The 17,590-nt window shown below is 40.0% G+C and overlaps 1 protein-coding gene across 2 annotated transcripts in view; it reads right to left on the bottom strand.

Annotated features, from left to right (window-relative positions):
• Nucleotides 1–1,098: 1,098 nt before the first annotated feature.
• Nucleotides 1,099–17,590, bottom strand: part of C7 (complement C7) — a 53,162-nt gene continuing 36,670 nt past the window's right edge. The window contains exons 13-18 of one of the 2 annotated variants that reach the window (XM_060009544.1): nucleotides 17,135–17,222; nucleotides 14,811–14,943; nucleotides 10,581–10,772; nucleotides 6,598–6,688; nucleotides 3,744–3,928; nucleotides 1,099–2,291 (exon numbers count right to left, since the gene is read on the bottom strand). In XM_060009544.1, the coding sequence (XP_059865527.1) occupies nucleotides 2,110–2,291; nucleotides 3,744–3,928; nucleotides 6,598–6,688; nucleotides 10,581–10,772; nucleotides 14,811–14,943; nucleotides 17,135–17,222 (871 nt within the window). In that variant the 3' untranslated portion in view covers nucleotides 1,099–2,109. Of the gene's footprint in view, nucleotides 2,292–3,743; nucleotides 3,929–5,210; nucleotides 5,336–6,597; nucleotides 6,689–10,580; nucleotides 10,773–14,810; nucleotides 14,944–17,134; nucleotides 17,223–17,590 lie in introns of those variants that run through there. The other variant, XM_060009546.1, reaches the window with a different exon arrangement.

Here is a 17,590-nt window from a genome sequence, read left to right on the forward strand (position 1 = left end):
AGTGATGGCCAGTAGGATGTGACTGAGCTCCCATGGAGCTCCCTGAAACTGGTCGATGCACCAGCTGATTCCCTCCTCTCCCTCTGTCCCCTGCTAGGTCCAGATGACTTTAACTTCAGCACTTTCTGCCTTCTCTCCCAAGGCTAGATCCCATCCCAGCCCAAGTGTCCCTCACCTGGTCTGAGGCAGAGGGAAGGGCAGATGGGGACAGTCTCACACTCCCTCTGCTCTCATTGCAGTCAATTTTCATGGCATAAACAGTCCTCCCAGCTTTCCTCAAAGCCTTCTCTTCAGATGTTCAAGAACTTATTTTGGAAGTTTCAAAACGTGTTTGAAGTCTTAATGTTGAAAGTTACTTTCTTCTTGCAGCCCTGCTGCCACGATCCTAATTCGCGCATAGACAATTGTGAAGGTCTCTGTCCAACTAGAGGAAAGGTCAAGTATAAGGATGTTCGGAAAACTTAAAAAGGCATGAAATTTCGTATTTCAAGACAGCAACTCTCTGCAACCTCATTCACTGGTCCCCTCCTTCTCCACCAACTATTCACTCATCCCTTGGATAGACCTGGAGGACATGATGCTGAATGAAATAAGCCAAATACAAAAAGATAAATACTGTATAATCTCACTTTTAGAAGGTATATAAAACAGTCAAACTCATGGAGCAGAGTAGAATGGTGGTTGCCAGGGGCTAGGGGCAGGGGAAAATGGGGAAGTGATGGTCAAAAGATGTCAAATTTCAGTTATGCAAGGTAAATGAGTTCTAGAAACCTACTGTACAGCACAGTGCCTGTAGCTATCAATGCTATAATGTACACTTAACATTTTCTAACAGGAAAGATCTTATGTTAAGTGTTCTTACCATAATAATAATAATAATGAGGGTGGGAGGAAACTTTGGGAGATGTTGGATATGTTTATGGTCTGGATGGTGGTGATGGTTTCACAGATGTATACTTATCCCCAAACTCATGTACAGCTCTTTACATGTCAATCATACCTCAATAAAGTAGTTCGAAAATTTTAAAAATATAAAAAAGAGCACATTAGCCATCCTTCATGGAAAGTCTTTAAAATTAAACATAACACAGATTTTAAAATTCCAAAGTATAGTATCTTTAATGGGTTTTTTAATCATTGTCATTTAAACTAAAGTTTCATTGAAATGTATCAGAAAAATACAGAGATATTATTTGTATATAAAAGCATATTTTAAATTCCATTGAAGCCCACTCTTTTCATCAACTACAGCTGTTATTTTGTTTTGATGAAAGATGAATAGGGAATAAACAGATGGATCTACCTGTAGAGCACCCTGAAAAATCTAAGTACGTATCCACGTTAGAGAACACTTCTCCCAGATATGCAATCGCTCAATAGCTCAGGCATGAATGATGCTTCCTACAAAAGGAAAGGGGAGGAGGGGGACAAATTACAGGTCTTGTGTTTGGAAAACACAAGAAAAGCTCCAGAGAGAAGCCTCAATTGTAAATACTTGTTCTCAGACAAGAAAGTAGAAGGTGCCCCTGTGACCGTAACATGATGGATTCCACTCTGATAGCAGTGATTCAACCTCCTGACAAGATTAGGGATCTCTAGGTGTGGTGCTTGGCATGGAATCATTGTATCTGCCTTTTTCCATTCAAGGTCCCCTTTGTATTCAGTTTCACTGAGCCGAAGCCAGCCTCTCTAATCTTTCTGTTTTCATAATCAATTTGTAGGGTGTGTTCTGGTCGGTTCTTTTAACCATACTAAAAAGAATCATAGAGCATTCAGATTTCTCTAGTCCAACCCTCTAATTTTCAGATTAAAAAAAAGTCAAGGTCCAGAGAAGTCAGCAATTTTTCCAAGAACATACAGCTCCTTCAAAGGTTCATCAATATCCTTCAGCCTGACTGACATTTAAAAAGAGAAGAAAAAGAGGATCTGGATTCAGGTTTGGGAGAACAAAGGCTTGTGTAATTATGCAGGGCCTGGGGATTGGGAGAAGTGGATCCGGAGTGGAAGGAGAAAGAATGGGCCGCGTGCTGAGCAGCTGTCTACAGGGCCGGGCGTGCAAAGGTTTTAACTCGGCCACGGGGCTGCGAGCAGGCCCACCGGCACCGGGAGCTACGGGGCTTCGGCGGCGCAGGGCCGGATGCTGGTGACGGAGATGCTCTGACCTCGGCACCTCAGGACGCCGGCCTCACACTCTGTCATCGTCCGCTCCCTGCCATTCGCCTCCACGCAGACGCTGAACCCTGTTTCCTCACACTCCGAGGCGGCTCTGCAGACACATTTGCTGCTCTGGGCTGGAAAAAGAAGCGAGAGAGGCTTGGTGGCCCATGGTGGAGGTGGGGAAGACAAGGCGCATCACGTCCAAAGTCGTGATGTTTGGTAATTGGAGAGCTGTAGACGCTCCCGCCTCGCGTGATGCAGTCAATTACCCTCCCCTCTCCCGGACCCCCAGGAAAAGCTGCAGGATTGGGCAAGGGAGGCATTTCGCTCCACTCCGACAGAATAAGCAGGTTTTGAGGCTGCTGCCAGGCTTCCTATCGATGGGACCCCCGCGGAGCGGTTCTCTCCTCCACGCGCTGCACAGGGGGGGCCCAAACCCCCGGTGTGACCCCTCAACGCCCAGACCAAATGCAGAGACCTCAGCAAAACGCCGGGCTGCGAGGCTCAAACAGAGGGAGACAAGAGAAGAATTAACTTGCTTTGAGAGAGAGAGGGCATGAGATGCAAAAGGCCTCATGCCCCATAAAGACCCATCAGAAACGAGTCGGGGAGGAAAGCCGTGTGTGCGCTGAAGGTGCGAGGCTGGAACACACCAGCCAGGCGTCCCCAGAAGGAGGGTAACCAGGTCTGCCAGACCACTGTGGTGACTGCCAAACCGAAAGTGACCCAGACGTGCCTATATGTGTCATCGTCTCTGCTGCAAATGGGACGGGAGTGAGGGGAAAGGTGCCCAGCGGGTACCGGCCAGGAAAAGGAGGGCCTGAGGATCTAGCAGAGACCTTAAAGATCAAGATCGCACCGTCCGGCTCCCAACTTGACAGATGGGGAAACTAAGGACGGTGACTTGGCTCTGGCGACCCAACTCCTCCCCCCCGCGGAGGAGGGCTGGCCAGTGCTGGTTGTCAAGATCATTGCTACCTGGACACAGCACCAGCAAGTATGGAATCACAGCTTGAGAATGTAGTACCTCCTTTTCTATTCTCTTCACATCCTTCTGATTGCTTCTAGGAGAAAGTGTCAGCTTGGCACGGGTGTGCTTTCAACACACCCCTGACACTTGCTAAACACCCTTTATCACAAGGAAGCTTCATCCTCCAAGCTTTGAGCAGCCTCTGGCTAGAATCTCCTACCTTGTTTTGTTTCATTGTATGTATTTTCATGGTTACCCAATATTTATGGCAAGGGACATTTCCTATTAAAAATGTGATATAACGTTTCTTCTTTTAAAAATTGTTATTTTTATGGGAGTCTGTTTCTTTTTGAATGAGTACATAATATGGCTAATACAAGGACAGAGCAAAAATCATGAAGGTGGAACGTGATGTTTGGGAGGACATTCAGACCATCAGGGAGAGTTCTTGATCGACCCCCTCCCCGGGGAAGGCAGTCAGGGAGGATAGTTCATGCTCAGACCAGTCGGAGTCTTTGATATCCTCAGGGATGTGCTTTGATCTGCCGCTAAACTAGAAAACTTCACTCCTATTACTTGAGCATTTTTGTAGCTACAAATATGAAATGCCCCTTACCGTCACATTTTCCCCATAGTGGACACACACCGCAAGCTTTCTCAGCTGAGGCAGGTAGAGTACAGCTCTCCCTACCAGCAACAGTGTAATTTCTACCCTGACATTGGAGAACATGAATCTTGCAAACTGTCAGAGGCAGTATCCTTTTGCTTCTCTCATCTCGAGCACACACATCCAAGGAGGATCTGAAACAAATTTTTTAAATTACTTTATTTACAAGATTTTCTTTCTTCAAAGCTGAGAATGAGAAGTGAAAGGTGAGGCTCTGGGTTCGATGACTCAGATGTTGTCACCTACAGCAAAAAGATGGAACAGAAATGCAAATGCCCCGCATTACTAGGGCCCAACCCCCTCCAATCTTCAAAATGAACATATTTTGCTCTTTATTTACTCACAAGTTTTACAAGCTTAGATATCTAGTGTCAATGTAGTTTCATCTAGAACAGATCGGATACAGCAAATTAGAAGAGAAGGCAACGTCTGCTAGCCACAGATGGTAGATTGACGACAAAGAAGGAGACAGAAAATTAGCAAAGATCAAAACACTCAGAGGAATGGGAGTCAAATGGGACCACTGGCTGCAGAAGAAAGTACCTCCTCCCAAGCCAGCAGCCCTGAGAGTTCAGGTCCATATTATAGCATTATCCACAGCTGATGACTGAATCCTCAAGGGAAAATGAACTCTATTTTTCAACGCTATTTTTAGAGTATCTACGTTTACAAAATAGTTTAGAAATAGCTCCATAAAATGGGTTACTTTTTTTCGTATGCATTGGTGTTAAAATAGTGCCAACTATTTGAAATGTCACTAATAAAAACAACCACATTTCTGAATGCTGATGGGTAAGGAAACAATTACTGTAGCGAAACCCTAGACAGCAAGGCTGTTTTGAATAATAAACCGAATCTATATTTACTTATATATATTTAGCTCTAATGTTTACTTCTCTGAACAAGAGTTAAATTTATTTGGACATTTACATAACAGAAACAAATCCTAGTATTTCTTTTTTATCTGTTTATTTAAACTTTACATAGAAGTACGCAGAACAGCTTAAAGGGCAGAGAACTTACAAGGCCATCTATCTTGTTATCAGTATCTGATGTTAAAACTCTTACCATATTTATAAACAGGCTGCAGATAAACTCAATGAATCAGAGAAGTTGGAAAGAGGATGAAAGTGAGTCAAAGCAAACAATGATTAGTAGAGAATAACAGCACAGTCAGAAGATTCTGGACTGACCATTTCCACTTATGCTATTCAGTTTTATGTTCTCCTTCACATGAGAAGTTACTTCTTATAAGATACCACCATAGTCATCATTACCCAATGTAGGTGTTCAAGAAGATGTGTTTTGGTGACCATACTAATTGAAAGCCAAGTAATTGGCTAATAATTTGTGTTTTGATTCTTAACCTTAAAGATGGCCAGTAAGTCCTGGGGACTGGATATCTTCCATTTGCCTCTCCAGATTCACCCTCCACTCTTCTCCACCCTGCCTGGGAGGCTGACACGTATGGACCACATCAATAGACTTCCTTGTCCTCTAGCTTCAGGGGTGTTTGATCAATGGGGGAGTCTGGCAAGAGACTGGAGGGAGAGAAGAGGGTACAATGGGGGGTTTTATTCCCCTGGCTCACTGCTGGGGATCTCTGAGGGCCCCAAATGAGGGACTCAACTCTTCCTCAACTAGCGCTCTGTCAACAGGTTTTCATAAGTGCTCCTCTCTCACGCCTTCTGGCTTGGGCACGGAGATACTATAAACCCGAACTGCTACCAGTCCAGGAATACTGCCCCATGGCTTGCAGTTTTCTTTACTCTGCCCACATTTCTGTAAATAGTCCCACCAGTAAACCTCCTCTTGTCTCAATTTAATCATGCCCTCTGTATCCAACAACCAGTAATTACTCCAGATATCTTTCTACAATGGAGTGATTTCAAGTGTGGTGGTGTTCTTAGAATGCAAATCTAGAAATAAACATATTTCAAGAATCAGAAAAGTGGCTGCTTTTGTTTCTCTTGGTATCTTTAAGAGTTTACGTCTCATGGGAATTTCAGCCCCAATCTCCTCAAGCTCTAAATCCTCAGGTGACGGTTTTGTCATTTTGCCCCATTTTATGTAGAGAACAAGTGGTCTCAAGCAGTCCTTCAGCCTTTCTCACCAGCCAGATTAGATCACTGCCTAACGCCACCAATGGTCAGTCCTGGTGACCCAGGCAAATAACAAGCAGCAAATGGACTGGACTGAAATGCAAAGACCCTTAACCCATGGTAAGTAACATCTTTGAGCTAACAGAGACTGGCATCTAAGAAATCATGCCATCTATTTTTTTTAATTTAATTATTATTTGTTAACTTTTTTATTTTATATTGGGGTATAGTTTATTAACAATGTTGTGTTAGTTTCAGGTGTACAGCAAAGTGATTCAGTTATACATATACATGTATCTATTCTTTTTCAAATTCTTTTCCCATTTAGGTTGTTACATAATACTGAGCAGAGTTCCCTGTGCTATGCAGTAGGTCCTTGTTGGTTACCTATTTTAAATATAGCAGTGTGTACATGTCAATCCCAAACTCCCTAACTATCCATCCTCTGCACCCTTTCCCCCCGGTAACCATAAGTTCGTTCTCTAAGTCCGTGAGTCTGTTTCTATTTTGCAGATAAGTTCATTTGTATCAATTTTTTTTTTAGATTCCGCATATAAGTGATATCATACGATATTTGTCTCTCTCTGTCTGACTGACTTCAGTTAGTATGACAATCTCTAGGTCCATCCATGTTGCTTCAAATGGCATTAAGAAATCATCCCATCTATTTTAAATAAAACAGAGAAGAAGACAGAGCTTACCCACATTCATAAGGCATTTTACAAACACATCTTGAATTCTGCAGTTTCTCCCAGCGCTGACATTCAGGCACTTCCGGTGCCAAAGGGGCATCTAAAAGAAAACAATAATGGAGAGGCAATTATTAGGTGAAAAGCTTCTTCAGAGCAAACAAGGTATTATTTTAATTGTTGAACCAGGCTCTGTAATATTCTCAACTGCAACAAGTTTGTACAGTAAAAAATAAAGCTATAAAGCATTTTACAAGAGCTAGAGCATTCCTAGGACCACCCAATTTCATTGGTCATAATAGCTACCATTTCTTGAGCATTTACTCTTGGCCCTGCCCTTTTTATACATTGTGATATTTAATCCCCTTAATAAGTGCCCATTTAAGAGATGATGAAACTAAGAGACAGAAAAGTTAGGAAATTCATGCTAGTTAACAAATTGGCCAAGCCAGGATTGAAGTCCATGTTTGTCTGAATTGAAGGCCCATAGAGTAGGCTCCCTTTCATCAAGTACATGGGGGTTTAAAAACTGTTTGTTATGTGGACGTATTTTGCCCACTGTGCCTATAATGAGACAGAAAGCATACCATCACTTGACCTATACAAGAAGAACTCTCAGTATCTCAAGGACAACTATAATAACCTCTTACATGTAAATATCCAAGTGGTCTCCCCTCAACAGTGACTAAATGTCTGGAGGTACTTACATTAATAAAATCCTTTCCTTTATTTTATGTTTCTTACAAACTGATAGAAAGCCAATCATCATTCCAGTTTTGACAGGAAAACACTTTGGTCCAACTTACAAGAGCATAATTTGCCACGGCCTAGGCTATGCCTGCCTACAATGTGAACAGTCTACACCACCCTGCAATTTCCACCTCCTGCCAGCTTCATTACAATGGAATTCAGTGGCATACACTTTTGCATCATAAAACTAGCTACCTGCTGGATATATCTATAAAGGTCATTTGTCTGCAGGATGTGTTTTTATGGGTGCACAAACTATGGAATACTTCCTTACTTCGGAAAACATAAGAGCTTTAGACATGACAGGAAAATCTCATGAACAAGGAAGGTATAAACTTGTAAAAATGGTAGCAAGGTGAAGTATGCCTGCCGTGTCCAGCAAGGTCTCTAGCAAGTACTTATTCTTTAAACATTTTTCTTTGAAATGGTATTATCTTTTATTTTTTTTTACACAGCAGGTGCTTGTTAGTCATCAATTTTATACATATCAGTGTATACATGTCAATCCCAATTGCCCAATTTGAAACGGTATTATCTTAAATGCAACGTAGTATCCTGAATTGGATCCTAGACCATGAAAAGGATATCGGTGGAAAAACGGTGATGTATGAATAGAGTCTGTAGGGTAGTCAATAGTATGGTACTATTTAATATTAATGTCTTGGTTTTGACCAACTAAATTGTGTCAAGGTATGTAAGGTGTTAATATTATGGGAAGATGGGTAAAGGGTATATGGAAACTATACTTGCAAATTTTCTGAAATCTTAAGTAATTCCAAAATAAAATATTTTAATGGTATTATCTAGATCAATGCTTCTCAACCAGGGGCAAATGTCTGCCCCTGGGGACATTTGGCAATGTCAACAGACATTTTTGGTTGTCACCCCTGTGAGACGCTACTGGCATCTAGTGAGCAGAGACCAGGGATTCTGCCAAACATCAGATAAGGCACAGGACAGGCTCCCACACAAAGAATTATCAGGGCTCAAATTCCAGTAGTGCTGGGGTTGGGAAAGTCTGATCTAAATGGACCAAAACTGAAGTTCAGTGATTAAGCCATGTACATTAGTTCTGTATTATTATTAGCAGTTTATTTGCTAACTGTTCATAAGGATAGAATTTCAAATTTTAAATATTTTCTAAAAGTTATTATAATTTCTTTGCGGAAAATCGCTTGTAGAATTACCTACACCAAAGACTTTTGCATTTAAAAAGAATATAGCTTTGTTATCTTCATGGCTTGACTAACCAAGTAAACACACTCTTAGGACCCACCTACAGTATGTACGTTTACTATTTTAAAATCAAATATCTTCCCATCAAGACTAAGTACTGATGCGGGTGCGGATAAATAACGGGCTAGTGTTTAATGGATACAGAGTTTCAGTTTGGGAAGATGGAAAAGCTCTGGAGATGGATGACAGTGATGGTTGAACAATAATGGGAATGTACTTAATGCTACTGAATTGCACATTTTTAAATGGTTAAAATGGTAAATTGTATGTTGTGTATATTTTACCACAATATAAAAAAGACTAAATACTTGTACATCAGGTATTTTCAAACTCTGGAGGCTGACAAACCTGGAACCTTTGGTTATAGGCTTATGTTAAGGGTAGTTATTATTGTTATCTAAGTCTTCTGAAAAGCACACAGATCTGAAAAACATCCTTAATTAAAACCTTAATAGAATTTGCTACTGAGTGGGAGAAAATTCATACCAAATGTGTTATAAAGTTGAAAAAGACGTTTCAGAAAAAAAACAAGTATATAATCTCATTTGGAAGAAAAGAGCAACCTCATCAACTGTACATTGTTCTCCTTAATTTTAGCATTATTGGTACAGGTCCATTACTTTATCCCAAATAAACTCATAGTTATACCTCAGTGCATGTAGAAAACAAGGCAGTTGTCACTGCTCTGACAGCTACAGAACATGTGAGAACAGGCAGGGCAGCCATTCCACTGGACACGCAGCCCTCCCATTCTGTCCTCTGTGATCTATTTAACACAATCAGTCACAGAGTGATCTCTTTTCAATTGTGAAGATCTAATTCACCTAATATTACTATTCATGGAATCAACTACTTCATCTTCACTATAGAAGAAAAATTTCAGCATCGAATTAAAAATTATATACTCAAGAAATAAGAATATCATATAAAATAGAATGCAAGTGCGATTTTCTTCTTGTTTTTAATTGTTACAAACATAATATTTTCCATTTCTTAAAAAAAATGTAAAGAAAGAGGAAGTTATTCTGAAAACAAATCTATCCCATTTTAAGTATCTCTAAAAGAAATAGTTTGGCTTTCTAAATCTCTTCCTGCCTTAGTTTCTTAAAAGACCATTTTATACCAATGGACTTATTTACAAAACAGAAATAGAGTCACAGATGTAGAAAACAAACTTACGGTTATCAGGGGGAAAGGGGGGAGAGGGATAAATTGGGAGATTGGGATTGACATATACACACTACTATGTATAAAATAGATAACAAATAAGGACCTACTGTACAGCACCGGGAACTCTACTCAATACTCTGTAATGGCTTATATGGGAAAAGAATCCAAAAAAGAGTGGATATATGTATATGTATAACTGATTCCCTTTGCTGTACACCCGAAACTAACACAACATTGTAAATCAACTATACTCCAATAAAAAATTTTTTTAAAAACTATTTTAATTTGCCATGTGTTCAAAATACTGGATATTTGGATTTCGACCTATAAGAACAACTTCACAAACCACACTACTTTTCCTTCAATAACTCTGCTTTGCAAGGTTATATGTAAGTGCTTTTATATTTTCAATTTCAATACCACTAATAAACTCTAAGAGCCCAAAAACGAAACATACAGAATTTTATATAAATTATGATCTCAACTCTAGACTTCATAAAAGTACATTTTTAAAAATCAGGAGGAAACCAGAAATCAGCTTTTAGAAATTCTTTATTTTCTTGGCACCTTAACAAATAGAAAGCTAATCTTTGATGTGAAGGATTTAAGTTAAAATTTCAGAATCACCAGGGCTATTCTTGCCTTTCCTTGAATTCTGTGAGTCTATCTGTGCCATGTGCAAAAAAGTCTGTTACCCACTCTATGAACTGACCTTCTTGTAGCAGGGCAGGGATGGAGGGAGTGATTCCGCTTTGGAGGTTCAGTGCCTTGAGGAACTGCCGCAAGGACTCTCATTCCCTGAGTGTACGTGTCCTTGGACAGACCCAAGAGCCACTCACCTTTGTGCACACACTGGACGTTCTTCATCTCAGGGCTCCACTTAAGGCTGGATCCGCAGAGAAATGTCGAAGGACCTTCTAAGGACCTGCCACCTGAACAGGAAAAGGTCACCTTCTCACCAACGGTGTAGAAAGGTTTGTGGGGATGACTCTGTATGCCATCCATCAGTGCAGGTAGAACGCAGGCAATTTCTAAAGAGAAAAGAGAGAAGAATACAAGGGTCACTGCTTTCCTAAACCATCTTTTAAAAAAAAAAATGACAGCCTTGAATGGTGCTGATACACTTGTTCTGCTTTTTCTAATTAGAGGACAAGGAGGAAGAGGTGAGTTCACTCTTAGGATGCCCTGAAAGACATATCCCAACATGCCTGGCATGTTAATGACATGAATGACTGAAGGCCAAAACAGTTCCCATTCTCTCACCCCTGCCCTCAAAGCCATGTGACAACTTAAAATGAATAAGCCTTTTAGAGTCCTGAAGTCCAGCCTGCTGTTAAAACCAGACTTTTTACAGCAGCTACTTCTTGTCTGGTGAAGTCCCACCAGAAATTTCCCAAGAGCTGTGTTCATTTGCATATCATTAGCATGTACCCAATTAGATATTTTGCTATCTGAAATCTTTAAAGAACCACCTTTAACCTTGCAACCATAAAAGTGTTAAATCATTTTTGGTTTCCCAGTTCTATCTTTTCTTATTCCATCACATTCATTAGCTCAAATCTTCTACTTGAAAAAAACAAGAAGAATGAGAAACATGCATAGTCATGGAAGGCGAGTCAGAATTCATGATTAAAAAAAAAAATCTTGCCAATCTCTCTAGTGGACTTTGGACAATATTCTACAAAGTACTGCTTTATTTCTGCATCATTTTAATCAGACAATCCATTCATTCATTCGAAATCAGCATTTATTGAGTGTCTATATTTTGCCAAATATGCTGTGTGCTACTAGGGACACAAAACACTAGTCACATAATCTGCCTTCCGAAAGCTAATAATTTAGCTTCAGATTTGTTTATTTCTGGCCATGACACATTTGCTGGTTTCACACGAATGCTCCCACTAAGACATATAGAAAGGCTGTACAAAGTTAAAGAAAAAGTATTTCTGAGAGCAACAGACAACAATCAGAGCAATGGAATTTTGAAGGCCCAAGACTCTAGAAAAAGGGAAGTCTAAAGTAGTGATTACAACGTTTGGTAATGCTTCTGTCCTTGAGGTTATTTGTAAAGTTGAAAAAAAAACATTTTTTTTTAATGTGCTGAAGGGCTGCTAAACTAAGGAGGAAGCTGCAACTCAAAGGCTGAATAGCTGCATAGAGTTTTTAGCAGTCTCACAGGGCTAGGAGACCAAAAATTAGAGTCCAGTCCTGTTACAAAGGAGGAGCCTCAGTAGAAATCCCATACTTTCCCTTATGACCCCTTAATGGATACAACCTAAGATAAAGGTAAAGCAGACATAAACAAGCCTTGTTCTTGCCAGAAACAAACCTAAATCTTTTCTAGAGGAAGAAAACATCATCCATATGTATTTTTTTTACATATAAATCTGGCATTCAACCAAAACTAATCTAACATTCAAAAATACAATAGAGGGGCTTCCCTGGTGGTGCAGTGGTTGAGAGTCCGCCTGCTGATACAGAGGACACGGGTTCGTGCCCCGGTCCGGGAAGATCCTACATGCTGTGGAGCGGCTGGGCCCCTGAGCCATGGCCTCTGAGCCTGCGCATCCAGACCCTGTGCTCCGCAATGGGAGAGGCCACAACAGTGAGAGGCTCGCGTACCGAAAAAAAAAAAAAAACAGTAGAAACATCTACAGCAGATCCAGATGATGGGGTTAACAGACATGGACCATGAAATAACTATGATTAATATGTTGGAAAAATGAAATTAGAAGATGGAGAATATCAACAGAGAATTAGAAAGTATAGAAAAGTAGACAAATGGAATATCTAGAATTGGAAAATGAAATTAAGAACTCAGTAGACGGGCTTCCCTGGTGGCGCAGTGGTTAAGAATCTGCCTGCCAATGCAGGGGACACGGGCTCGAACCCTGGTCCAGGAAGATCCCACATGCCATGGAGCAACTAAGCCCGTGCACCACAACTACTGAGGCTGCGCTCTGGAGCCTGCGAGCCACAACTACTGATCCCATGTGCCACAACTACTGAAGCCCGCATGCCTAGAGCCCATGCTCCGCAACAAGAGAAGCCACCACAATGAGAAGCCCACTCAAGGAAGAGTAGCCCCCGCTTGCTGCAGCTAGAGAAAGCCTGCACACAACAATGAAGACCGAACGCAGCCAAAAAGAAATAAATAAATTTTTAAAAAAAGAACTCAGTAGAGTTCTTGAAAGCAGATTGTCACAACTGTACAGAGAATTAATAAACTGGAATATAGATCAATAGAAAATATTTAAAATGAAACAGAGAGAGAAAAATTGATGTAAAACAAAGAAATGTAGGGAATTCCCTGGCAATCCAGTGGTTAGGACTCGGCACTTTCACTGTCTTGGGCCTGGGTTCGATCCCTGGTTGGGGAACTAAGATACTGCAAGACACAGGGCATGGCAAAACAAAACAGAACAAAACAAAGACATATATATATATATATACACACACACACACACACACGTATGTATATGTATATACATTCTAAAAAATGTATAATTTGTGTCTCATGAGGAGACGTGAGCAAGAATGAGACAGAGCAATATTTGAGGACAAAGGTGAAGAATTTTCTAAAACTGACAAAAGACATTAAAGCATAGGTTCAAGAGCGCTTTGAAGATCACCAGGACAAAGACAAAGAAAATCACACCTAGGCACATCAGAGTAGAGTTGCTTCTGGAAAAGAAAAAAAATAAAAAATCTTAAAAGCAACCAGACCAAAAAAATACGATTTCCAAAGGAGAAACAATAAACTTGAAAGCTGACTTCTCACTAAAAAACAATGAAGTCAGAAGGCAATGTAATAAAATCTTTAAAGGTTTTAAAGAAAATAACTGCTAACTTAAAATTCCTTATCCAGTAAAACTATCCTTCAAAAGTAAAGATAAAATAAAAACGTTTTAGATGAACAAATACTGGGACAACTTGTCACCAGTAGATACACAATAAAGAAAAAGAAGCTTTTCAAGCAGAAGTATCTTATTAATCTTTTAAAAGAACTAAAGTTTGATTTTAATACTCTTAGCTAGGGAATATTTATATTCTATTTTGGCAATATTGATAGTTTATTTCTTCCCAAGGACTCTAGGGCAGAGAGACAGAAAGACAGACAGAAACAGAGAGAACAAGAGGAGACCTTACAAATCAGTAAGAAAAAGACTAACAAACCAACAGAAAAAATGCCCAAAAGATTAGACAGCCACTTCACCAAAAAAAGTATCCAAATACCCAATAAATATATGAAAACAGGCTTAACATCATTAGTCATCAGAAGAAATACAAATTTAGAAATACAAATTAAAAAATAAGATATTGCTACACACTCACCAGTATAGCTAAAAAAAAAAATTAAGATAGACAATATCAAGTGTAGGTGAGGACACAGAGCAATCTTGACTTCTCAGATTCTGTCCGGGATGTACAACCACTTGGAAGACTGGTAGCATCTACTAACTCTAAATGTATGTATACCTGACAACTCAGAACTTTTACTAATATGTATGTACTCAAGAGAATAAAATGTACCTGTGTGCACTAGGACTTTCCTCACATAGCCTAGATCAACTGATATAGGATAAATACATCCCTGTAGTGCTGTCTATCCATCTGCTGAAGAATCTTATATTGTAGCGCAGCTGAGATAGAAACCAGAAAATAGCGTTAGGGTGATACAACATGCAGAAGCACTTACTCAGATGCTACATCTAAACAAAATAGGATCAAAAGCATTTAAGGAAGTAGATTGTGGTAAATCCCTGGTAATTAAACTCTAAAGAACATCCTGATGGTCTTAACCAGAACTGAGCTCCCTGACCCATTCTAATTTGCACCAGAAACTTTAAAATTGCAATAAAATGTGCCTCACCTAACAGGAGCACTAACAACTAGAGAAAGCTGAGGGGTTTTTCAAGATAGTCCTGAAATTTGGACAGGATCATATAAGCCTTTCAGGAAAAGGAGATCAAGACATGGGCATATGGTAAGCGGTTATTTATCCTGATTTATTCCTTTCCACACTATTCTTTCATCTTGAATTATATACTAGAATCAAGGCCACTCACTCTGACAATGCATTTTCCCAACAAGCCACTGTAAATTTTCTCCACATCTGGCAACAGGGTCTCCAACAAGAGAGTATCCTTCATTGCAAGTATACACTATGTTTTTCCCAACAGGAAACATGGCACCTTCATCCTAAACAGAAATAAAAGATGGAGAAAGGAAGAATATCTCTGTTGCATTAACAAAATATTTCTTTAGATATATTCAGCCTATAAATCATGACTTCTTTAATCATCAGGCAATCTACATTCAAATAACTCATTTTGAAAATTGTCTGTAAAATTATTTTTTCCTGTAGAGTCCTAGCCAACAACACTGGTACCACCATTAATTGAAATAAAGCTATTAATGCCACTGTACTATAATTTATTGACAGCTCCCCAAAACCAAGCATTATACTAAACATTTTACTAAAATTACGTTAGTGGACACTACTCAAGTAACTTCTATTATACTTTCAGGAAAGCATCAGATTTTGGAAATGTCCTTGTCAGTCAACTCTTCCTAGTGAGGTGTTATGGGCTGTCCGTTGGCAATACTGACCAATAAATGTCATTATGAACAGGCAGAAATGTTCAAATGTCCTATCAACATGTTCACGAAAGTTTGAGCTTCCCACTGATGACTTTCAGGGGAAGCATGATGTTGATCTTCACCCACTACCCTCCCCAGCCCCTTCACTGTAAGGGAAGTGACGCTGAGGCTGAGTCAGATTCAAGGACATGTCATTAGCCTATAATGCCAGGAGGTGAGATTTCATTGTGAAGCAAGGAAGAATCTGACGTCTGAGCCTTGAGGGAGTCATCATTCTTGTTTGGTGTCTCTCTTGGTTCCTTTCCTTATCCATCTAGTTCTCGGCTACTCAAGAAGATGGCGAAGAAAACTGGCCTGGGAGAGGGCGTGGAGCTGGACCAGCTCTGCTGTAGGCAATAGAACAAAATTCTGTGGCGCCTTCTTCTCACAGACAGTCTTGCTCTTCCTGGCCCAGTCTGGCTCCATCATGAGAATTGGTAGGAAAAAGAGCACCCAGATTGGCATTGTGATTTGAAGAAAATAGGGAAAGATATTTGATCAGCCTTGGTTCTAGCCCCTAGGCCTTCCACTGCCTTGCAGAAGGGACTTCTATATGAGAAAGTCTAACTCAACAGTGTCTAAACCTGGCCGTCTCTGTCAAAACCATTAGTAACAATTAAAAAAAAAACAAAACTCTCAGGCTCTACACTAAACTTACAAAATGAGGAAAAAAAAAAGGAGAACAAGGGGCAAGCAGCAATCTATTGTTAAGTTTCCTGGGTGCCTAAGATGTAGCCAGTCCACGGGGCAGTGTTTGGAACCCCCAGCTCCTTACAGGACACCACATGCACTACAGTTGAAGACAGCAGCTTCGTGGTTTGCTGAAGTCTATGAGTCTGCCTGGCCTCATTCTATAAGCATATTTCCTTCAGGAACTTCATGGATTGTGGTGGGATAATATGAGTGTTAGAGAGTCTAGGTCCACTTTCTCTCTCTCTCCATACACACACACATACACATCTCCCAACAGTACCTACATTTGGGGAAATTTCAGCAAACAAACACTCAGTGAGTATATGTTCAAGGGTCTGGCATTTGAGAGGCAAATTCTTCACGGAGAAACCAAGGCTGGTGGCACTGAGAAAATCCTGATGAACAATAGCTCCTATGTACCATGAAGAGATACTTCCTGGTGTTTGGAGCCAAAGCCTCATCGTAAGAAGTAGTGAGAAGAGCACACAAATTAATATGGCCCCAAAGCCATGTTAATTTCCCAGAATGACAAATGGCAGATGACTTGTGCTCCTTCCTGAACAAGAAAATTGCTCAAGTATAATACAGTGACCCATATCTCACCAGACACTGGCTAAATGTCTTACTGGCCCCTGGAATAAACCTAATGCTTTACCCCAACCCTTGTATTTATGAAAAATTTAAAAAGACTCCTTGCAGTGAAAAGAACCAGGTAAGTTCTCTATGCTGAAAAACTTGCTTATAGATTCCTACTTTTGTGTTCAGAATGGAAATGTTTAGCTACCCGCTGGCATGATTACATTTCTAATTCATTGGGTGGCGATATTGATTTCCTTTACTGCAGGAGATATAGTACCTCCTGAAGAATTCTAACCACCTTGGGCCAAAGAAGAAAACTCACAAACTAAAACCCTCACTGCTAAACTAAAACGCACACATAAAATGTTTTTAGCACTGTTTCATCATGGAAGGAGGAAGCAGATTATGACATCAGTAGAGAGCTAGAACTTGGAATGAACAGTGTATGTAAAGGAAAAAAGTATCTTTTATAACCAACTTGAACATATCCGTCTTTCAAGGCAGGAGGTGATGGACAGAATTCTGTTGGAACCAAAGACAAAGGAAAACAATGTGGTTCAAGCAATCTGAAAGGAAAAGGAAACAAAACATAATTAACATGATGGATTTTCCACAATTTAACAAATATTTTACAGCACAGTGAATTTTTCATTTGCAGCTGAAGTAAGTAGTGGACACTGCTCTGTGATGTGATGTTTTTGTCATTCTCAGAATAAAATATCTGACCACATCCCATGATAGAAAACACATATCAATTCACGCTTCCAAAAGATAACTACCAGATCAGTAGTATGGAAAACAAACAAAGAAAAGAAAAAGAAATAAAGCCATTGGACAACACATATGATTTATGTGATTCCTACAGGTCACCTGTCTCACACCCACTTTTTCTCCTGCTATTTGGTTCTTAAATCCCTTTAACACAAAATTAATT

The sequence above is a fragment of the Delphinus delphis genome, chromosome 3, assembly GCF_949987515.2.
Source record: "Delphinus delphis chromosome 3, mDelDel1.2, whole genome shotgun sequence".
In the NCBI taxonomy this organism is placed as follows: Eukaryota; Metazoa; Chordata; class Mammalia; order Artiodactyla; family Delphinidae; genus Delphinus; species Delphinus delphis.